The sequence below is a fragment of the Arvicola amphibius genome, chromosome 18 (assembly GCF_903992535.2).
Source record: "Arvicola amphibius chromosome 18, mArvAmp1.2, whole genome shotgun sequence".
Lineage (NCBI taxonomy): Eukaryota > Metazoa > Chordata > Mammalia > Rodentia > Cricetidae > Arvicola > Arvicola amphibius.
Genome location: NC_052064.1, coordinates 32014359 through 32038645, shown reverse-complemented (window position 1 = coordinate 32038645; position 24287 = coordinate 32014359). Strand labels below are relative to the sequence as shown.

The window sequence follows — 24287 nt, the reverse complement described above, 5'->3', positions numbered from 1 at the left end:
CTTCCCCCACCCATTTTCCATGAAGCCCCACCCCTCCCCCGTGCGCCCATTTTCTCTGAAGCCCTCCCGCATCTTCCCCGCGTGCATGCATTTTAGCTGGTACAGTTGCTAGAAGAGGGAGATCTCACAATCCTCTACCTTCCAGCAATTCTTAGACCTTTGCTTTTGGTCTTAGACTAAAACGAGAGCCTGATGTGGCGGCTCACACCTATAATCCCAGCACCTGGGAAGTAGAGGGGGTGGTCAAGAGTTCAAGGTCATCCTCAACTACGTAATGAGTTCAAGACCAATCTGAGCCATCGGAGACCCTGTCTCAGAATACAAACCAACAAACCAAACAGGGATAATAGTGTTAATCAATTTAACACAAAGAAAACTGGAGAGGCCACATCCTCAGCTGGTTCTTTTGTAGGTTTTTCTTCCCCAGAGTTTTCAAGACTTCCAAAAGGCTCCACCCCTTATCGGCTCATCTGGGAGCTTAAAAGAAGCCAACAAACCCCCAGAAACAGAAACTTCAGTGGAAAGAGGGAGGGAAGGTGTGTGTACCTGGGAGTCGATGTCTTCTCTTAGGGAGTTATACATTTCCTGCATTCTGATGCAGCTCTGCCCTGCATGCAACCAAGAGAAACGTGCAGAGTGAGAGGCTTGGGGGCAAGGGTTGTTTGGTAAAGAAATATGGAATGCCTAGGACAACCTAAGAACCTTAAAAACATGTCACGTGCGTGTGTGCGCGTGTGTGTGTGTGTGAAGCATTCTTGCACATATGCCTGACAGAGGGAGCACTCATGCAGTGGCATGTGTGTGGGGACCAAAGAGGATTTTACAGGGTTGGCTCCTCCCTTCCCTTTACGTGGGTTCCAGAGATAAAACTCATATCACCTGCCCTGAATGCACTTTTACCTAAAGCATTTCACTGCCCCCACTGAGGTTGGTCCTTTGCAATATAAACATTGAGACTGCCTTGAACATATTTCAGACATGTAGATCTTGCAGGAAGGGCACTTAGCATGACCTGGAAACCCAAGTGCAAACTGCTGCATCTATGCAGGAGGTGATTCTAACACACTGAAGACCTGGCTCAGGTAGGCCTGGACAGAGGGAAGGACTGACTGGCTCTGTGACTTGACCTTCTAAGGGAGGGCAATCCTCCGGGTGGGAGAGATGGCTCAGCTGCTGAGAGCTTATCACCCTTTGCTGAGGGCCAGAAGTTCCCAGCGCCCACATGGTGGCTCACAACTGTCCATAATGAGATCTGGTGCCCTCTACTGGCCAATAGGGACATATGTAGGCAGAATACTGTATGCATAATAAATAAATCTTTAAGAAATGAATATGTAAGCATTACCGTCCGAAAATGAGCCTGACGCCTCTGCTCCGCCTTCCAGGCTCATTCTTCTCTCTGAATTAAAAAAAAAAAGAATTTGATCAGAAAAAAGAGCTGCGACTCTGGGGGCTTTGTCACCTCGCAGCCATCGGCTGTCTACCTCTGTTTGATTCTTCAAAGTCTTCAATATACCGCAGCAGACTCTTGTTGACATATTCAAAGATTGACTTCAGGGTCTCAAAGTTGTCCTCCCCCAGGATGAGCCTCTTCTCCATTTCCACAAAAACATCCAGCAGGCTCTGGGGAGGAGAAAGCAGGGGACAAAGGGACTGAGTGCCCAGGCCTGGGGGTTAGGTTTCGTTTCCTTTAATTCCACTCCTTCCAAAGCAAGGGCCCAGCCTTATTTCCCAAGTGGATCCCCCCTCCCATCTCTGAGCACAAGCTGATCTCTCAGAGTTGACAGGAATCAGAAAGGCCACTCTGTGTTTTCTAGCCTAAAAGGATAAAAAAGCAGAAAGATAGAGAAGCCATGTCAGATGTCCCCAGGCCTTGTTCTCAAACTTTATGTGGGTGCCTTCGTCTATGGACCAGCAGGAGGAGTATGGAAGGGACAGCCATGGAGAGTGTATTATACTGCTATCTTATCCACCCCTAAACCTTAATTAATGCACACATACACAGAGACACATGCACCACACACACAGAGACACACAAATGCACAGAGATACATTTGGACAAAGCGTCCATCAAAATTAGACCATACACCACACAGCGCGCAAAGACACACACACACAGAGAAACCCACACACGTAGCTACTACACATATATAGACTCAGACTAACAGGAAGACCACCCAGAGGTACACACAGGTACATAGGCCACACAGACACATAAGAAGCACACACAATATATACAACATGGAGACACAGACACATACATCATACATCCTGCTCATAAAAATAGATACCACACGTGGGGGGGAACAAAAATAAGCAAAAGTGGTATTTTAAGGGCAGCAGAAGTGAGGAAGCTTCAACCCCAGGCTACCTTTCCTCCCAGGTCCTGCTAGGTCCCACAGCACTGCACAATTTACCTTCCCTGGCTCTGTCCCCGTGGCTAAGCACTTTACAGTGTAGAGGCCCCAAAGCCATAACTACTTCCCCTGCCTAACTACTTTATTTTCCCTGAGTAAGCAGTGAGAATACAGGGGCTGGGCATAGCTCAGCTGGAAGAGGGCTTGCCTGTCATGCAAAGGCGCTGAATCTCATCCTGGGAGCACACACATTGGGAGTGGTGGCACATGCCAGTGATCCCAGCACGCAAGAGGCGAAGGCAGGAAGATCAAAAATGTAAGGTCATCCTCAACTACAGAGCAAGTTTAAGTTCAGCCTGGGCTACATGATACCACGCTTCAAACAAACAGATGAACAACAAAGAGAAACAACCTTGAATGCGGTCTGCTGTTGGCAAAACAGTGTCCTCTGGTTTCAGAACCCCCGCTGGTGACCCATCTCGGGCACATCCCAGGTCTTACCGAGTTATCGTGCAGCTTACATTTGGGGATCTTCTTTTCCAAGAAAAACTTAAACTCTTTCAACTCCAAATCGCTCACGTGTTCTGAGAGCTTAAAGAGCATTACCCTGCGGTGGGAAATGGAGACACTTGAGAAACACATCCCAGGTCGCTCCCAGGGCCTCCTTAAAGTGGCCGACTCTTCCCAACTGGTGAGCCCCAGGTGGAAGCTGGATAGTGGTGGGAGTCTACCAAGTCAAACCAACCGACCCACTCTGAGCAGAGTCTCACCACCTTTGTCTTCCAACTAACTTCAGCTAAAAGAATCATGTTGCTTTATGTCATGATAAAAAAAAATCAAGATCCAGGTGGGATGACCTAGGGGAATTCTATTCCCCACAATGCATATCAGAACGGATTCCCTTCTAAGAGCTGGTCATTGTCCCAGCGATTTCCTTCGGGAAGAAGGCTGAACATTTGGTTGCAAAATATGAGACTCTGAACACACACACACACACACACACACACACACACACACACACACCCCTCCGCTCTTACCAATACCAAAGGCCCTGAAGCTCTCAACACAACCAACTGCCCTGCGTTCTCCCCACCCTGGAGGCAGGAGCCCCATTTTCGAACTGAGGTGGAGGTAAGAGCCAGTGGCTGGCTGCTTTGCTTTTCTGACCTTCAGGTTGAACCCCAATTTATCTGAGTTTTTTTTTCCTTTTTTTAAATTTATTTATTTATTATGTATACAATATTCTGTCTGTGTATATGCCTATAGGCCAGAAGAGGGCACCAGACCTCATTACAGATGGTTTTGAGCCATCATGTGATTGCTGGGAATTGAACTCAGGACCTTTGGAAGAGTAGGCAATGCTCTTAACCTCTGAGCCATCTCTCCAGCCCCCTCTCTGAGTTTTTATTAATCATATATCAACTCTATTGATAAACTACCAAGTTCTCTGACAGCCTGGCCCATGCCTTTTTCATTTCCATTAACCTGAGATTTGGGAGGTGCAGTGTCTGAGTACAGACGCCTCAGGCTAGCCTTGATATAACTCTGGGTCCCACCATATTTGAACTCTGTAATTTCAGACATGTTGCACATTTTTTTTAGCTCATCTGTAGGTAAAAGATAAATGTATACCTACCTCACAGACAGGTGTAAATTACGTAAGTTTCCATGAACTACAGTCACCTAAAGATAAGCATGAATTCTGAGATCCTCACCAAGTGATTTCTTCATTTTGTGAACAGCACAATGTGCTCTTAAACGGGAGGACTATGACATTACTAGTGAGGTAGCACAACCTCCCAGGACCAGCATCACATATACAGTCCCTTATTGCCCAAACTGTTAGGCAGCACGAGAAAGCACACCAAGAGTTCAGTAAGTGACAGAAGCCGTCTTAGTTAAGGTTTCTATTGCTGTGAAGAGACACCATGACCATGGCAACTCTTACAAAGGAAAACATTTAATTTGGGTGGCTTACAGTTCCAAGGGTTTAGTCCATTATCATCATGGTGAGACATAGTGCTGGAGAAGGAGCTGAGAGTTCTACATCTTGGTCCACAGGCAACAGGAAGTGAACTGTGTCACTGGGTGTGGCTTGAGCATAGAGGACCTCAAAGCCCACCCCCATAGTAACATACTTTGACCAGGCAACACCTACTCCAAACAAAGCCACACTTCCTAATAGTGTCACTCCCTTTGGGGGTTATTTCTGTCAAATCACGAAAGAAGCATTTTTATTTCTGGGCATATTTAAGATCCTGGAAAATGCCAGATGAATAAACAAAAGAATGTTTTAGGAGTCAGCAAAATTAGGGATGAAGAAGTAGCTTAGCAGTGAAGAGCACATGAAACTCTAGCAGAGAACCGGAGTCCAATTCTGGGCATCCAAATCAGGCAACTCACAACCAGCAGTAACTCCAGTTGCAGCAGAGGGACAAGGTTTCTGGCCACCGAAGGCACCTCTACTCACATATACATACCCAAACATTACATGTAATTAAAAATAAAAATAAGAAAATCTTTAAACTTTTGGAAAAAATAAGGCAGCAAAACTTTCAACAGTATTGTGTAAAGAAAAATATCTTTAATAGACAAATATGATGGTTTCCAAGTTGAATTAGGAAATTCTGGAAAAAGAAATAGTCTGGAAACGGAAGCTACCTCGTGTTACCATCATCTCAAGAAATGTCTGTCCCAGAAACACTTCTCTAAAGCATTCTCAGCTTGGCCATAATTGGCCCAGCCCAAAGCTACTGTGGCTCTTTTAACTTTAGTAAAAAAAAAAAAAAAAAGGGGGGGGGGTCCTTATTGTGTAACAGTTTCCTCTTAGATTGAAACATTCTATCCTGCTGGGAAACTCCTCTAGCAAGAAAGTAAACAATCCAAAATAGCTCCAGGAAGTCCCTGAAACTGATCAGATTCACTTAGACCCGCCATGCCAGAGAAAGCAATAAAAGCTCAAAGACCTCTCAAACTGAAGGAAGCTTAGCTGGAAAGGCTTGGAGACCAGAGCAGCTGCCTGGAATAAACAGAAACCAGCTCAACCGCCTGGAAGAATTAGACCAGCTGAGGCACCTGGATAGGACAGTGTCCAGCCTGCTGAGCTGCCTGCAGGCTGGCTGTTCCATAAGCTCCAGGTTCCCAGCTCTGTGGGTTGTCACCCATGCTGGGGTGGGCTTTGGTGATGCAGCTGTCTTTGCCTCATTTCTGCTCCTGTAAGTAGCCCGTCACCCACATTCCTATAAGGAACTCCAATAAAACTCGTTGGTTCACCAAGTTGGACTTTGGCGGTACCCGTATTTTGGTATGTTCCTATCTAGGGTGAGCGGACGTGTGTGCTGTATCTCCCCAGGAAAAGCTTCGTCACACAACAGTCTCTTATCTTCCTCATTAGTGAGACCCATGGGCTTCATTAGTGTTATTAGTTTGTCAGACCCTGTGGAGGCAGAAGTTAAAATATGAAAAGAGAACACCTAGAGCATCCTATGGTGAGGCACCACACAGGCCACTGTAACAGATTGAATTGTGGGTACCGGTGACTCGGGGCAGTTTGAATGAAAACTATCCTTCTGAGGCTTCTGTACTGGAACCCTCAGTCCCCAGGCTGTCTGGACAGGTTGTGGAACTTTTAGAATGTAGACTAGCCTTGCCCCGCTTGCATTTTTCACTTCCTGTTTCCTGCGGATGGGAGATGTGAGTTTTCAGCTTCCTGCTCCGGTCACCCTGCCTGCTTGTTACCATGTTACCACAGCCATTTTTTTGTCTTGGGTATTTGTCTACACCGCAGGAGGATTTGTCTATGTTTGGCCTCACCTGCCTAACAGCCAACTGATTCGTTTGATAAGGAGCTAAAAGTTCAATACCTAGGCAGGGGAGAAGAGGTGGGCCTTCTGGGGAGAGAGGAACTCGGGATGAATCTAGGCTTGCAGGAGATGCTAGCCAGACGCGGAGGAAGTTGGGCATACAGAACAGAGAGGAGGTAAAAGCCACGTGACAATATGTAGATTAATAAAAGCAGGTTAATTTAAGCTATTTAAGAGCTAACTGGGAACAAGTCTAAGCTAAAAGTCAAGCTTTCGTAATTAATACTAAGTCTCTGTGTCATTATTTGGGGGCTAATGGTCCAATAAATAAATAAATAAATAAATAAATAAATGCCCTGATGAAAAAGACCAACTACATTTGGTGCTCCACACACAGCGCGTAAAAACACATAGGGCCTGAGAAAGCTGGGAAAATGTTCTGAACATGGAGCCAAACACAGCTTTGCCCATAATGGCAGTCTTTCGTACATAGCTGAGGCTTGAGGGGTACAGAGGCACAGTTCCTTTAAGAAATCCTGCAATGCTGCTGAGCACCTGAACAGCACCCTACTTGATAGGCTGGGACACTAGATAAAAACAGCCACAGCACAGGCACAGAAACTTACCAAAGCCGGCTCCAGGTGGGGGCCCACAGGCATGCGACTTGACTCTCTTTGACCCAAATGGGGCAGAGTCAGCTGCCAGCACCATGTGCTAAGCAGAGCCTCATTACAGGTAGCCTAGCAGGTTAAGGTTTGTCTCACATGGTCAGAGAAACAGCACACACACACACACACACACACACACACACACACACCACACACACGTTTGCCAGGTCCAGGCCAAGAAAAATCTGTGAACAGGTAACAGTAGTCTTTAAAGTGTGCTTAGATGCCAAAGAAAGAAAAGGGGGGGGGAGAGCGAGAGAGCGAGAGAGCAAGAGCGAGAGAGAGAGAGAGAGAGAGAGAGAGAGAGAGAGAGAGAGAGAGAGAGAGAGAGAGAGAGCATTTCTACTCACCTGTAGGCAGAAACCTGAGCTCTGTCTAGATCATAAAGCTCTTTCTTCATCTCCTCCTTACTGCTGTTTAGGTCGTGGGTCAGCAGGTCCAGCCGACAGATGAGGAAAAGCAGCTCCTTCAGGAAGAACAGATTGCCTTCCTCCAACATTTCCTTCTCCTGCAGCGCCTGGAAGAGCATCAGGGCATCGTTGATGGGCTCCTGTTTCTTCGGTGGTATGTAGTCCAAACACAGAAACTTGAGGGCGGCCACTTCACTACTGCCCAGCTGTTCGGCAATATTGTAAAGGCAGCTGCTGAAATCCATTCCTTTCGCGAGGTAGAAGGGTGGTGACCTGGGCCAACACATGATATACCGTGATCAAGTGAGGAACTCGAGTGCCCGCTACCAGCTGCTTTCTTGGCAAATACAGATTGTATCTACTCTGTTGCGGGCACTTTAGAGGGAAGACCTGGAGGGTAATGGGAAACAAAGAGGTTCCTACTTCCCGGGAGCTTTTGCATAGGGAGGTGGAGATACAGAGAGTCGCTGGTCAGACCGTCTCGACTTGGTGCCGTAACAGTCTTGGGAACAGGGATTCCTGCAGGCAAGAGACCTTTGGGGAGGAGGCTGAAAAAGCAGTTCTTGAAGGAAAGGTAGATGCAAGATATAGAGGCAAACTGGGCAGACACAGACGACTTCAGCCGAGCAACCCCAGAGTCTTGAATGGATTGGTGACTCTGCAGAAGGACAGCAAGTGTCGTGGCTAGGAACACGGCTCCACCTTGATCAAAGCCTGGCTGTGCCACTGGCCTCTCTTCCTTGGGAAGCTGCTTCCTGGGTGTATTGTGAGTGTCTCAGTGTGTAAGTGAGGAGTAGAAGGGTATCTGTGTCCTGACTATTGTGAATCTGATGTGACATCAGATAAATCTCAGCTACTAATAAATACCAGAACCATGCCAACCCCCAAGAAAGAGAAAGTCCTGGTCCTGGGGCCTGTCTTAGCATTTATGACTATGATAAAACACCATGACCAAAAGCAATTTGGAGAGGAAGAGGTTGATTTAATCTTACAGCTTGTAGAGTCTGTTATCCAGGGAAGTCAGGGCAGGAACCGACGCAGACAGCATGGAGGGGTGCTGCTTACTGGCCTGCTTCTCATGGCTTGCTCCACCTGCCTTATGTAGCACCCAAGACCATCGGTGCAGGGATGGCAGGGCCCACAGTGAGCTGGGTCCTCCTACATCCTACATCGGTCAAGAAAATGCCCAACAGGACAGTCTGGTAGGGGCATTTTCTCTATTTAGGCTCCCTTTCCAAAATGACTCTAGCTTGTATCACGTCATTAAAAACTAGCCAGCACGGGACCCAAACACCAGGACCTGGGGTGGTGAGTGATGTTCTCAGCTTATTTTTCTTTTTCAGTTGACCACTACGGACATTCATTTGGAAGAAGTGGTCCTCACCCTCCTCAGCTGAGAAGCTCTTTGTTTTAATGGAGAGATGCCTTGCCCTCAAGACGTAAGTCTGGATGACTCTCCAAGACCCTTCACCTGGAAAACCTTTCTGCTCCAACACCGCCCTATCACTTCCACGGCATCTCAGACGCCGCCCTTCACCTCACCTCAAAACCGTCTCCCCCCTACAACCAAGAGAATTGTTTCTGAGCCTTAAGGACTTAAGGACTATACCCGTCCTTCCTGAGCATTCATGGCTAAAGACACTAAGCTGAACCAGCACTCAGAGACAGCAACGGAGGGGATTCCCCCCGGGGTCTACTATTCCACAGCTGATGTTAAAATAAGAATATCTGTAAGCTGGGTATGGTCACTCACCCTGTAACGCTAGCACTGAAGATTCAGAAGCAGGAGGATTGCCACAGGTTCAACGTTTACTTGGTCCACATAGCAGTCCCACGGTGGTTAGGTCTATATAGCAAGACTGTCTCAAAACATCAGCAAAGACAAACACAAAGATAAATAATAACTTAAATATATATTTTTTATTTTCACATTAGGATAGTTTTATTATTTTTTAATGGCCCAAAAGACTCATAGTTTCTTTGGTTTTTTCCTTCCAGAAGTGCCTTCCCTCTCTCTGGGTTTAGAAACTGTTGATTTCTATGTGTAAAAATTCAAAATATAGTAAATTAAAATATGGTCACATTATTGCAGTCATGTCACTCACACATTCACGCACAAAGATACAGGAATTTTAAAAAACTGAAATAATACCTACATGTGTAGATTAGCACACCCACTGTGGGGGTTTTATTCACTCGATATTCATAAGGACAATAATGTCCTACACGGCTCACGTTTATGTTTCTTTGTTCATTGCATGTAGATATAGTGGGACTTACTGGGAACAGCAGCTTTTATCATTGCTTTTCTTCTTTGCTTTCACTTTTTCTAACAGGTCTCTTACCAGGCAGTGGTGGCACACGTCCGTCCGACCACTGAGTTCAAGGCCAACCTGGTCCTATAGGGAGTGCGTTCTAGGGCAACCAGGGCTACACAGAGAAACCATGCCTCAAAGAAAGACAGACAGACAGACAGACACAGAGAGAGAGAGAGAGAGAGAGAGAGAGAGAGAGAGAGAGAGAGAGAGAGAGAGAGAGAGAGAGCATAAAAACCACCGCTAGTCTGCCTGCTCTGGAAGAAAAGGGACCACTCTGTGGTCTCGCCTTATTGAACCTAGACTGGTAGCCTTAACTCACAAGGAAATTAACATTGTTACTGTTTTTAAAATAATACTTTTTAAATGTTCTTCTGTTCCTGAAAACACCTCGCAGAGGAAGGGTAGAAAAGAATAAAAATAAAATTAAAATCTTTTAAATCTTGTCATTTGGAATTAATTCTCTGGCCACATTTGGCATCTTATACTGAAATTTATTCACATTTCTATATATATAACTATGTGTGCAGAAGTAAATATGAAAAGTTTGTCACATCATGTGCATAGTCTATTTTACTGCTGTCAAATAATCCCAACACATATATTTGCACCATATAATACGTAAGGACATTTAATGTTTACATATGCACGACTGACAATATTTAAATGTAAGCAAATGCATTAAGACACATACGTGTTCAGAAGCATCCCTAGCAGCACACATGGAACACGTTTTACTAGCAGCCTCTGAAGACACGGCTGCCACAGTCTCCATTTTACTATCGCACTAGGTCACATCTGGATCGCCTCGCCAGATGTGGGCGCAGATTCACGTGTCGCTCAAGGGCTTCAACAGCACACTCCTTAAAAGTTTGAAATTTTCATAACACCAGCCAGCCTATGCCGGCTGCTTGGTGAGTGTCAAGCCAGCAAAGACCCGAGATAGATAACACAAGAATACACACACGCACACCCACAAACACGCACGCACACACACACACACACACACACACACACACGCATACCCACAGACATGCACACATACTCAGAAAAAAAAACATATTATCTTATTCTAATTACTATTGGATGCAACAGAGAAAGACAAATCATCACATTTTCAAATAATTGGTATTTCCAGAAATATTAAAAGTTTAGCAAACACCAGACTGCGTTAGAGCGAGGCTCCCCGCGGCTCTGCCAAAGCCTCACACGCCTGTCGACTGCAGTCCTTGAAAGGCTCCTCCGGTGGTTTAGAGAACTACCTCCAAGACGGGGTGGGGGTGGGGGACATGAAACTTGCTAGAACTTTCCAGGGATAAAAGTTTACATGTCATCCAAAGCCTGTCTCAAGCCAAGTCTGTTAGTGCCCCCTCTGCCTCCGGGCAAGGCTGCTCCCAGAAAGGGGGTGGGGGCTCTAATTAGGCTCTGCCTCCCCTAGATCCTAACGACCCACACAGGAAATCAACAAGTCCAGGCAGGCAGGTGTTCGAAACAGCCCAGCAAAGGCACTCAAACCTCAATAAAAATGTGTAGCCAGCCCCATCATTTTCTAATTGAATGTAACTCATAACTTCCCTTGTAAGACGCTTAATTAACCTCGCCCTACCCTCGCCGCTGGTACAGATTTCTGAGTTTTTAATCTGTGCTTCCTTATTGTTTCCTTCTCTAGACAGCTCTGTTTCGTTTTTAATAGGAACGGCAGGCTGGGGAGGTAGCTCAGGGCGGTAATAATACGTGCCCAGCATGTGTAAGGTTCTGGACTCGATTCCCAGTACTGCAGATTATATACACAGTCAAATCGCTAAGACTGTGTTCATGTTTGGGGGTGTGCATGTGTGTGTCAGAAGATGCGTAGTTTCGAGAGGAGTAAGCAGATCAGGAGATGGAGCAGCCAAGTCAGTTGAAATTTAAATTTTGGCTTCCGTTTAAGGGGGAGGCTTCAAATAGATGGATGTATTTAAGGTACATTCAAGGAACACCCAGAAGCATATCCATCCAGGAAGTGGGGGGGACAGAAGATAGAAGGCAGCTACCCACACAGAAAAAGCTCCCGACTTCCCTTTCAGTATTGAAACCCTGAATCCCTCTACAGCCATATGGCCTCCAGATCCCACACCCAGAAGCCTAGAAAGTTCTAGAATCAAGATCCTTCCCCTTCAAAGCCCAGCTGACCTTACCAGAAACAAACCCCCGAGGTCCTCGGCCAAGGCGCCTGGCTACCAAGCCCCTTCTCTGGGTCTGTGGCAGGCAGAGGGCAACCAAGAGCTGGAGGGTAGGGTGGTTTGTACTTCCTGCTCTCCTGGCAGGGCGTAGACAGGAGGTGGGAGGAAGAGGACTGGCCTGGGTAAGAGGGTTCGAAGTGTGTGCATGGATACATTGTACGCCGAGCATACTCCCTTACTGGCCCTCCACCTCCCTGTCAGTCCCTCTGCCGCCTTGACAGTCTCAAGAAAGTTTCATTTCTACCTTTCACGTCAAATTCATGAGTTTATGTGACTAAATAAAATCTACCAACCACAAATGGTAAAAGCTCATGATATCTGTCTTTCCGAGATTGGCTCAGTTGACTAAGGATGATTATCTCCATTTTTGTCCATTTCCCTGCAAATAATATAACTTTTTTTTTTTGGTTGTTTTTGGAGACAGGGTTTCTCTGTGTAGCCCTGGCTGTCCTGGAACTCGATCTGTAGACCAGGCTGGATCCACTTGCCTCTGCCTCCCAAGTACTGGGATTAAAGGAGTGTGCCACCGCTGCCCAGTGGAATTTTATTTTTTTATGCAATATTTTAAATATCTAAATAAGTAGTTAAATACTCTGTTCTTTATGATTGAAAATTTTTGCACACACGTGCATGTGTATGTGTGTGTGCGTGCACACGTGCGCACGCACGCATGATATAGAGATGAATACTTTGCATTGTTATTGATCTTGTTTTAATGATACAAATTTAAGGTCAATTTTGTTATATGTCTATTTCTGCTCTTGATTAAGGTATTGTGAAGCTCATTTAAAAACGTAACATATAATTAAGAAATATAAGTTAATAGATAATCATCTAAAATAGTTAAGCTGGTAGTCATGTTAGATTTTCTAGATATATAGAGATATATTTCAGTTAGATATGTATTCTTCAAATCTTTCAGGGACCTTCAAGAATATGGCATTTAAAATGTTTTAAGAACTTAGGACTTTTTATGACAATGAGACACGTCTGGCCCTGGCAGCACCAATCTATTTCAAGAGGATATGGGCATCAAAGAGGCTCCTTTTGGAATTGGTTAGCCATTTGGGCAAGAAACTGCTCTTGCCTGGACTACTTGATTAACTGGACATGCAGGATCCACAGAGAAATGACTGCTAAACTTGCCTAAAGGTGAGATGATCTTCCGGGGTCCCTGATTCATGAAAGAGTCTGTTAAACATTCTTCAGGGACACAGAAGAAAGTGACTGACAAACTGCCAATATAAGCAGAACTGTCTTTGAAATTTCCTGCTTTGTGGAAAAGTCTGCTGGATACTATGGGCCTGTAGACTGAAGATGGATGCCCCAATGGTACAGAAGAACTTTGGGTGACTGTCCAGGCAGAGAGATGTCTCTGTCAATTCTAGAGTTTTGGAATTTGCTTACAATGCACTTCTTGTTTACTTAGGTAATATTATATCCTTCTGGGGTCTTTGATGGAGTTGAGGAAGTAGATATAGTTTTCCTTAGTTATGGTAAAAGATAAAGTAGATATAGATATTGTAACTGTAATTCTTGCTAGATACCTGTTTTGCTATATGTAATTTTACTATATTAAAATTAAAACCTTTTTTCATTTAGACAGAAAAGGAGAGGTGATGTGGGATTCCCCTCTGTATGCTGTGAATACCATTGGTTAATAAAGAAACTCCCTTGGCCCGTGATAGGACAGAGTAGAGCTAGGCAGGGAAAACTAAACTGAATGCTGGGAGAAAGAAGGTGGAGTCAGAAGAAGCCATGTAACCCCGCCAGACACAGACTCCAGAACTTTACCCAGTAAGCCACAGTCACGTGACAATACACAAATTAATAGAGACGGGTTAAATTAAGATATAAGACTTAGCCAGAAATATGCTTAAGCTATTGGCCAAACAGTATTGCAATATAATATGGTTTCTGAGTGATTATTTCAGGGCTGAGCAGCCAGGAACAAACAAACAGACTCCTACTACATGAGCACGTGTGTTCCTCATCTATTCCTCTGTTTTTAATGGTCGGGTTGGTTCCACAATTTAGCTATTTGAATAACCCCCACATTTATTTTCCAGAGGCTAGCCCAGCTTGCAGCCCCATCAGCAGGATCTATGGGTCCCTTCTGTCTAATTTCTTTCAAGCATCTGTGGTTATTTTTTATCTTAATGACTGCTATCCTGACGGAAATAAAATGGAATCTCTTCAATGTTCTTTAATTCACAGTTCTCTGATGGCTAATGAAGTGGAGAATTGTTTCATTGCTTTTAGCTATTTGTGTGGGTTTTTTTTTTACCATTTATTTAACGACTTACTCATTTATTTATTTGAGAGTGAGGGACATTCTTGCCACTCACAGGAGTGAGAAGACAACTTTCTTTCGGGACACGCACGGCCCTTCTCCTTCACGTGTGTTCTAGGGAAGGAATTAAGACCGTCTGGCTCAACGCCCAGTGCCTCTGCTCCCTCTGCCAGCCTCCTGGGCCTTCATTTCATCATCTGAGAACCACCTGTTCGCTTCATTGACTCGCTTATTAATTGAGTTATTTGAATTCTTATTGCTTACATTTCTAGTTCTTTGTTTTCTTTCTGCTTTTTGTTTGTTTTGTTTTGCTGATTTTTTTTTTTGAGACAGGGTTTCTCTGTGTAATAGCCCTGGTTTTTCTAGAACTCGCTTTGTAGACCAAGCTGGCCTCGAACTCACAGAGAGCTGCCCTCCAAGAGCTGAGGTTAAAGGCATGCGACACAACCACCTGGCCTACTCTTTTAGTTCTTTGTATTGTCTAGATACTAACGCTTTGCCAGATAAACGGTGTGTAAAGATTTTTCTCCCATCCTGTATGCTGTCCCTTTGCCCAGTTATCAGATCCTTCACTATGCAGAAGTCCTTTAGTTTCACGAGGTCTCATTTGGCAACTGTGGGACATAGTTCTTGGGCAGAACCTTTCAATAGTAATTCTGAATACTAGTGATCCCTGTATCACAACCGAAAGACACAAACTGCAGATTAGGTCAAAACAAAACAAACAAACCAACCAAAACCAGGATCCGTCTATTTGTTACTGCCAACAGACTGCACCTCAGCATCAAAGATGACAAACACTGTCTGAAAGGTGAACAGGAGAAAAGGATGTCTAAGCAAACGGGTCTCAGAAACAAGCCAGGGCCACTGTTCAAATATCAGATATCAGCCAAGATACAGAGGGTCACCTCATACAGACTGAGAGACAATCCATTAAGAGGACATTGTAGTTCTAAACATTGGTGTATGAATAAATCAAATTCTACTAAGGGTAAAGTCATGAACTAATTCCAACACCGTAAGTGGGTGACTTCAATACCCCATTCTTATCAGTAGATGAAAAAAAAGCATCTGAGTTACGGCAGCCCCAACAGAGTAACTTAAAAACAGAAGCAACTCTTTGGGTTAGCAGCTCCACACAGCCGTACAGGCTGCTGCTTCTGCTGCCTGCATGTGACTCCAGCTCAGCTCATGGCTCCGCTGAGGTCACAGATCAAATGGACAAAATAGTAACACAATGACCCCTTAAGGCCTCAGGAAAACCAGAACAAGCTAAACCAAAACACAAGAGACCAGGTGTGATGGTTTGAATGAGAATGGCCCTCGGGCCAATTTTTGTTTGTTTTTTTGTTTAAATGCTTGTCCCCAAGTGTTTGAGACACTTTTTTGGAAGTGTTTGAGAAGAATTAGTAAAGGGAGAAACACAGGGTGAGCTTTGAGACTTCAAAAGCCCACAACTAGCCCAGTTTCTCACTCTGCATTAGCCTGGAACTTGTGGATCATGTGAACTCTCAGCTACTACCTCACTGCCTTGCCTGCCTGCCAGCCACCATGCTCCCCACTGCGATAATGAACTAACCCCTCTGGAATTGTAAGCCAGCCCCACAGTTGGATGTTTTCATGGGGTCTCTTCACGGCAACAGATAGTAACTAAGACATATGGGAAAAATAATTACGATCAGGGCAGGAATTAATGAAACAAAACCAAAAATAGATTCACAAAGAATTGAAGAAGCAGGGTTGGTACTAAGAAAAGATAAAGAAGACCTACTAACTAAAAGAGAGAAAACCCAGATTAATCAAGTTAGAGGCAAAAGGGGAGACATTACAACTGATAACTATGAAATTTACAAAAAATTACAAAAAAAAAAACCCCCATGGCTATACCTGAAAATCTCACTTCTAGGATCTAAAAGAAATGGATGAATTTCTAAAATTATATCAACTGACAAAGAGGCCTGAGGGGTGGCAGGGCTTTTGGCTCTGGGTATGAGACAGAAAGAGTTAACCCTTTAGATAATCATTTTACCACTAAAGCCTTATTGCTTTAGTCTAAGTGAGAAATACAGACGGGACTATAACAAGAATGCTTTCTTTCCATATTTCAGGATTTGTTTGTTTGTTTGTTTTTCGAGATAGGGTTTCTTTGTGTAGCCCTGGCTGTCCTGGAACTCTCTCTGTAGACCAGGCTGGCCTCAAACTCAGGGATCCACCTGCCTCTGCCTCCCGAGTAATGGGATTCAAGGCGGTGCCGCCACTGCCGGGCCCCTATTTTTCCGGGTTTTAAAGCTGTTTCTGGGTTACATTGTAGCCATATGACTACAGTGTTTTCACCCTGTAACTATTGGTATTGCCTCGGACTGGCCTGAAGTCCTGAACTTTAAAGGACATCCAACTGCCACAGTGGACTCTGTTACAAACACAGACCTTCTCTTTGGTCCCATTTCAAAAGTTCTCAGTCACAGCTCCTTAAAGAACTCTAAAATTAAAGGTTTCCTACAGCAATCTCCCCAAGGACATATGAACCAAACAATGATCAACCACATAAGCTCACTGCTGGTAATTAGTTATAGGTTCTGGTGTTAGAGAAAAAAAAGAACTTTGAAACCGCTTGCTGCTACCCACCACAGGAAGAAGCTATGAGAATTAAGCGCCCCGATTTGGCAGTTGAGAGGATGAATGGCCTGTCTAAAAGTACCTCTGCACCAGGGAGGGCTGGGCTAGGGTAACCCCATGATAGCAGTGCCTTTCCTGGCTTGTGATTCTGCCCAAGAACCTGGGCAAGACCACAGCAACAGACTCAAATCCTGTTTGTGTCTTAATCCACGCCAGGACTTAGTATGGTTGCTACCCAACCTCTACCCCAGTTCTGGGCCCACATTTCCTGTCCAAGACCATGAGCTTCCTGAAGGCAGCAACTGCAGCCTTCACGGTAATACCTGAACCATACAACTGCCCGAAGATATCACCAATGAAAAGAAACTCTGCAAAAGTGGAAACGGCATCATTTGCCATATTTAAATGGGGTCAGTAAACCTGGGAAATACTGAATGAAGCAAGAAGATGTCTACTTTCTTATTAAAAAAAAATTTCAAGTTGGAAGCGTCACAAAAAAATAAAAAGAAAGAAAAAGAAAAAAGATGGTAGACTGAATAGGGTGAAGTGGCCTTGCTGAAGAAGTCCTGTTATTTCCTGGACTGGATTAAACCGCAAACGGGATTTGATTTTCTCATTGTGGCATTACTGGGCAGAATCAAACGCCAGCGGCACCACCTGGTGTTATGGGGTCATCTTCTCCGGGATGCAGCCGATTCGTAAGAAACGAGAGTGTTCGTCATCCTAATTGGATCACTCCCCTATTCATAAAAACTGACTTGTTGGGACTGGAGAGATGGCACAGCAGTTTAGAGCACTCACCACTCCTGCAGAGTATCTGTGTTCTGCTCCCAGCATCCACATGGTGGCTTAAACTATCTAGAACTCCAGTTCCAGGGGATCTGTGCCCACCCCACCCCCACCCCCCACCCCCACCCCACCCCCCCCCCGCGCGCGCGCGCACACACACACACACACACACCAGGTGTACATACATACTTGAAGGCAAAACACTCACAGACATAAAATAGAAATAAATTATGTTTTAAAGAAATAAACGGAGAGCTAACCAAGCAGAAGGAACATAATAAGAAATAGAAATAAGAATATATGGTAATTACCAATAGCTTTAAAGTCTCAAGTAGTTACAAGAGTGAGTGACCGGCAGGAAAATCAGAAGTTTAAAAGCTCAAGGAAGTGGGGGAGGAGGACAGAAAGAGGGGAGAGGGAGAGAAACGGATTGAGGGAGGGGAGAAATGGGGTTTGGAGGTGTCTTTTAAGGGTTGGAAGGAGCACAAAACGGGGAGGACACGCAGCAGAGGCTAGAGGACTCCACACGGTGATGTCAGCGCGTGATTAACTCAGATCCAGATTCCAGAATCGAGTTAAAAAGAAAGTAAGCCTAAGAAGTTGTCTGAGGTTTTCTGGAGAGGGGACGAGGGAGGCGCCGAGGGTCCTGCGGGCGCTGGCGGCACCTCGGTGGATGTGTGCCGGGAAGCGTCACGCGAGATCGCCACCGGAGCAGCCGCGCTGCTGGTGGGAGTGGAACGAGGCCGCAGAGCCGCACTCACCTGATCGCAGAGTCACAGCTCCGGTCACAGCTCCGGGGACCCGGGCGAGCGGCTCGGAGAGAAGACCTGCTACGCCCGCCCGCCAGAGGCCGCCGCTAACTTTTGCTTTCGAAGTCTCCACGCGGGGCCCACAGCTCCAGGAGCCCAGGAGCGCGCTCACTTCCTGTTCCCACCCGGCTCGGCCACCGTTTCCCAGCAATTCCAAGAAGCCAGGCTTTAAAACCCGACCACCCGAGGCTCCAGCCTCGAGGAAGGAAAACTCGCAATTCAAAGAGTTCGGCGAAAACTTCACCCAGCGAAGAGGAATGACTCATTCCGCAACAAGTTAATCATTAGTTGGCATCATGGTGCCAGCCAGCCGTCCTTGCTATAGGCTGCCCCACTGTCCCTTGCCTTAGGAGCTCCCGCCAATTCTTGAGGACACTTCCTTATTCTCCCCCCCACCCCAGCCCCCTTTCTGAGACAGGCCAGGAACGTGACTGTGGGGTGGAGTGTTTGCTTTGCCTGCAGAAAACCTACACCGTGTAAACCGGATGGGTAAACCGGATGGAGGTCTGGTGCACGCCTGTAATCTCAGCACTCAGGGAGGTGGAGGCAAGAAGATTAGAACTAGCAAGATTCAGGATCAGCCAGGGCTACAGGAGACAATGAAAGAACACACACACACACACACACACACACACACACACACACTTATGTGAGCCAATGCCCAATCTCCAACCACTCAAAGAAGGAAGGAATTGATTTCACACTGGACTTCAAACTGGTATTTGATGCAGTCCCCATCCCAGCGTCGGGGGCCACAGGCCATGCAGAGAGTCCCCATCCCAGCGTCGGGGGCCACAGGCCATGCTTCCCACCTGTGCTGGAGATCTGAACTTAGGTCATTAGCTTGCACAGCCAGCTCTCTTACCCACTAAACCATCTTCCCAGACCTCTAACGTTTTATTTCGAGATGCCGTCTTGGTTAAGTTGTCCCGGCTGACCTTGGCTTCACATCCCTCTCCTTCCATCTCCCAAGTAGCTGGGATTACAAGCTTGTGACACTAGGCCAGGCTTGTTCTGTCTTTTATTCCCATATCCCCCTGACCGAGACATAGAGATTTAAAATTACTATCAAGCCTATGTTTTAAAGCATGGAAAATCAAAAGACCAGGCTGTGGCAGTAACCTGGCAGGAATCTGGCATATCCATACCCCATAAGGGCCACTGACCTCCCCCCTACACACACTCACACACACCCCATAAGGGCCACTGACCCACCACACACACACACGCTCACACACACATGCACACACACACACACTCACACACACCCCATAAGGGCCACTGACCCACCACACACACATACACACACGCTCACACACACATGCACACGCACACACACGCTCACACATACACACACTCCATAAGGGCCACTGACCTCCCACACACACACTCACACCCCCCCATAAGGGCCACTGACCCACCACACACACACACATGCACACGCACACACACATGCCCATGCACACACACGCTCACACACATGTGCACACACACACACACACTCACACTCACACACACTCCATAAGGGCCACTGACCCACCACACACACACACTCACACACACACACTCAGGGGAAGGGGAGGGCTTAGAATCAGCAGGTTTCAGACCCATTGCCTCACTCCAAACTGGAATAGTGGCAGCCACCCTTATGGTCCCCTAGTGCATGGAGGACGTAGGAACATAGGGTATGAGACTTCTACGTTTATCCCTGCTGTTACCAGGTGCACTGCCTCTTATTGCTGGAACAAGATGCCCAACAGGAAGCAATTTAAGGAAGGAATACTTTATTCTGCCTTACGGTTCAAGGGATACAGTCAGTCGAAGCAGAAGGCTGGCTGGTTCCACCGCCTGTGTAATCAGGAAGTGGGGCTAGGCTAGGGGCCAGGCTGCTCCCAGGAGCTCATTGGCACGGCCTTCCCAGGTAGCACCACCAGCTAGGGACTAAGCACTCCTGGGAGACGTGTCATCAAACCACGGCACCAACAGTGAAAGCTGATAAGGCCAGACCAGTCTGACTACATATGGTGCCCATCATCTGACCACATATACCCACATAAGGCCTGAGAAAGCCAAAAGGGAAAGTTCAAAACACAGTGTCAAACATGGCTTCCTGGTGCAGCTTCCTGTTGACCAAGGTCTTTGGATAGACTCGATGTAAAGAGATTGCATGTGGCTGAAGCCACCGGTCACCAGCACCAAGCACTAAACTGAGCCCTGCCAGCATCTGACGTAGCTGTTTAAGATTTGTCTCACACAATCAGAGAACACTGCAGATGAGCAGAAAAGACAGGATCCAGACAGAAAAGAATCTCTAAAGAGAGTACAGTATTTTTTAAAATGTGCTTAGATGCTGAAGAAAGAAAAGAAAATGGATATAGACATTCATAGGAAAAATAGTTTAAAAATAATAAAGTCTTTAAAAAGAGTAAAGTAGAGAAGGGAGGGGGGAAAGAGTAAAATAATATAATTAAAAAATATAAAGACCTTATATGGTGCTTTGCTAATTTTAAATTTTTTAAATGCTAATAACAGAGAATGACAGCTGATGAGAGACATGGGTTTGTGGAAGGAACTGCTGAATTAAGCGAGCCTAGATAATTAAGCCAGCCTAGATACTTTAGGAATGCCTTAACTTTAAGTCAGAAAATGTATTGCTTTGGGGAAAAGGCTATGTTTTTGTTTCTGCAGAAAATGAAAGGCTGTGGATCCATTCAACGTTAAAGTGGATCAGGTTTGATTAGGGGAGACCCCCCACCCCGAAAATCCTGGCTACATACATACCAATATAAAGAAATAAACCTATAAAAACCACAAGACAGGTGATGTGTATTTCACCTGCTCAAAAACATAAATAAAAATCATCTTTAGCTGGCTTGTGCACACACACACACACACACACACACACACACAGTCCATACTTGTGTTAATGTAGATATGTATGTTACCTTTGAAAGTTTGTGTGGTTTCAAAGCAAGGGGACCAGATACCAATGGAAATGGGTGGCCCAGGCAATCCAGCCTCTCAGAGTAACTCTGTTGCAGTTTCCCCAGAGTTCTGCATCCAGAACAGATTCGAGGCTGCTGGTTGAGATGGTCCAGCCTCATACAGTACTCTAATCAGGACTACAGATAAAGTCTTGTACTTTCCCATTACACAGAGACTGGGCAACAAATGTTACAGCTAGGTTTTCTAGGACTTGATCATTATCTTGATTTTTCTCAGGGTCCCCTACAAATGCTATTGCCCACCCTGCCCCCCTGACAATGAGAAGCAGTCTAGAGAACACAACACCCACATTCCCAAGAGGTGGGATGGGTGGTTTTTGGTCATTCAGTGGGTTATGGATATTTGTCATCATTGGGGGATTGGTTATAAAAGACTCAGGGATCTCTTTCTGATGGAAAAAGGGGCATTATAGTACAGAAATGATGCAATAGAAGGGTGGGTTGCTGGGTCTACTTTTGAACAACCACTTGTCTCAAATATTTTACATTGTTATGGAATTTTGTATATTAATACAAATTTAAGGTTATTTTTGTTAGAACATACCATACTTGTTTAAGGTATCATACCTATACAGCTCATTTAGCAACGTAATGTAAATTTCTAGTCCTTGAAAGTTATTATTGCAAACTATTTAGGATAATAAAGAAATGCAGGTTAGTAGTTTAGTCACATATTAAAATCAAACTTGTAGTAATGTTAAGTGTGTTTTCAGGGTCATACAGAGATATATTTTAGACAGGTGGTGATCTCCAAACACTTCAAAGACCTGTGGAATATGACATTTAAAATGTTTTAGTAACATAAGGGTTTTCATGACAGTGAGACACATCTACTCCTGGCAGCACCAATTTACTTTTTAAAAAGGATGGTATGCTTCAAAGAACCTCCATATGGAGTTTTCCTTCTTTGTGTCCAAAAGCTAGCCATGTGGGAAAGGGGCTGCCCTTGCCTCAACTGTTGACAGTATGCTATTCAAACTGGACAAGTAGGACACAAAAAAAATGACTTCCAAACTTTGCTAAGACAGGGTAGGACAGTTCTTCAAAAATTTTCTGTGAAGCAGAAAATTCTGTCAGACATTCTAGTCCTGTAGAGGGAGGGTGGATGCTCCAGGGTCACAGAGGATCCTTGGGTGACCGTCTATAAAGAACCTACTACCCCGTTGACTGACTCATGTATCGTAGCATTATTGGGAATGATGAAAAGCAGAAGGTGGGGGCTGGCTGAAAGAAGTGAGTCACTGCTGGTACTTTCTTATCCTGGTGTTGTATGATGAAACCTTCCTAGGAGATGCAACACACATGTCTACTCACCCCAGACAGGAAACGGGTGACAGACCCAAACACAGATACCACCAAAGTCCAACTTGATGACCTAATGAGCTTTATTGGGGTTCCTTACAGGAATATGGGTGAGGGCTTATGTAAACAAAGTCTACACTTTCGTTACCTGGCCACCCAGACCTGAATAATCACACAGAAACTGTATTAATTACAACACTGTTTGGCCAATGGCTCAGGCTTATTTCTACTAGCTCTTACATTTCTTTTTTTTTGGTTTTTTAAGACAGGGTTTCGCTGTAGTTTTAGAGTCCATCCTGGAACTAGCTCTTGTAGACCAGGCTGGCCTCGAACTCACAGAGATCCGCCTGCCTCTGCCTCCCGAGTGCTGGGATTAAAGGCATGTGCCACCACCACCTGGCCTAGCTCTTACATCTTAAATTAACCAATTTCTATTTGCCTTTGTATTGCCACGTGGCTGTGGCATTACCCCATTGTCTACACGCCTTGTTTTCTCAGCACCTGGCTGGCATCTGCCTGACTCCACCTTCTTTCTCCCTGCATTCAATTTAGTTTTCCCGCCTAGCTATATTCTGTCCTGCCCTTGGCCAAAGCAGCTTCTTTATTGACCAATGATAATAAAACATATTCACAGCATCCAGAGAGGAATCCCACATCAGGTTTACTTACAGGAGCAGAAATAACTTGAAGACGGCTGTATTATCAAAGCCTGCTCCAGCATGGGTGACATCTCACAAAAGTGGGGACCTAGCGCTCACTGCCCAGCCTGCGGGCAGCTCAGCAGGTTGGACACTGTCCTTTCCAGGTGTCTCAACTGGTCTAAACCTCTTCCAGGCGGATCAGCTGGTGTCTGCTTCTTGTAGAAAGCTGGTTGGCCTCAGAGTCTTCTTTGTAGCTTAACTCTGGGAGTGTCCTTTTCCACGCTGGCATGGTGCCTTTTGGGGTTTTGTTCTTGTTGCTTCCTCTGAATTAACCAAGCCCTGCTTGAGCTGTGGGTTAGGAGAAAGCACATTGCACCTGGCTGTGTCTCCAGCAGTTTTTCAAATCTGCAAAACATTCATGGATTAGCATTATATCACTATACATAAAAACCTTTCCAGAAGATAGGCAGGAGAGAGCAACATCCTGAACCACCCTCCTTAATAAATATAACCTTGGTGAAAAGCTCTTGAAGTCCTTTATCATCTGTTCTGAGCGAATGTCAGGCTCTGAAGTTCACAACTGAGCAGGCACCAAAGTAGAACTCAGGCAATGTCGTCTAAAACAGCACGGAATTGTCCTAGCCGTTTCTACCAGATCAAAGCTGGGTATAAAGCGTGGGTGGGAGGTGCTGATTTAATTAGTTCTCTGTAATTCTCTGCCCTCCCCTCTCTGAGTCATGACATTTACATACCACGCAAAGTCAAAGAGGAACATGGTCTTGCTCTCCCTGCAGAACCTGCTAGCTCCCTGGGTTGGAGAGGTCCTGGTGGCAGTGTGGATGTAGCTGTCACGGTTGCCTCCTCGTTCATTATACTTGGCTCCCATGGGCTACAAATAGCATCTCAGTGTCAGGAGGGCTCCAGGAACATCTGGGAGCTACTTTAAGATCTCTTCCTAGGTCAGGCGTGGTGGCGCATGGAAGCGGGTGTATAGTGATATTTCATCTGTATTTTAATAAGTAAAGTTTGCCTGAAGTTCAGAGAGTAAAACAGCCCC

At 45.5% G+C, this 24287-nt stretch overlaps 1 protein-coding gene across 4 annotated transcripts in view; it reads right to left on the bottom strand.

The window, feature by feature from the left end:
• Casp8 (caspase 8) overlaps positions 1 to 24287 on the bottom strand; it is a 31347-nt gene extending 7060 nt beyond the window's left edge. The window contains exons 1-8 of one of the 4 annotated variants that reach the window (XM_038315301.1): positions 23983 to 24287; positions 23259 to 23635; positions 8992 to 9097; positions 7179 to 7511; positions 2859 to 2964; positions 1485 to 1623; positions 1346 to 1399; positions 547 to 608 (exon numbers count right to left, since the gene is read on the bottom strand). In XM_038315301.1, coding sequence (XP_038171229.1) covers positions 547 to 608; positions 1346 to 1399; positions 1485 to 1623; positions 2859 to 2964; positions 7179 to 7483 — 666 coding nt within the window. In that variant the 5' untranslated portion in view covers positions 7484 to 7511; positions 8992 to 9097; positions 23259 to 23635; positions 23983 to 24287. Of the gene's footprint in view, positions 1 to 546; positions 609 to 1345; positions 1400 to 1484; positions 1624 to 2858; positions 2965 to 7178; positions 7512 to 8991; positions 9098 to 11730; positions 12141 to 18234; positions 18574 to 23258 lie in introns of those variants that run through there. The other 3 variants (XM_042054272.1, XM_038315300.1, XM_038315303.1) reach the window with 3 other exon arrangements.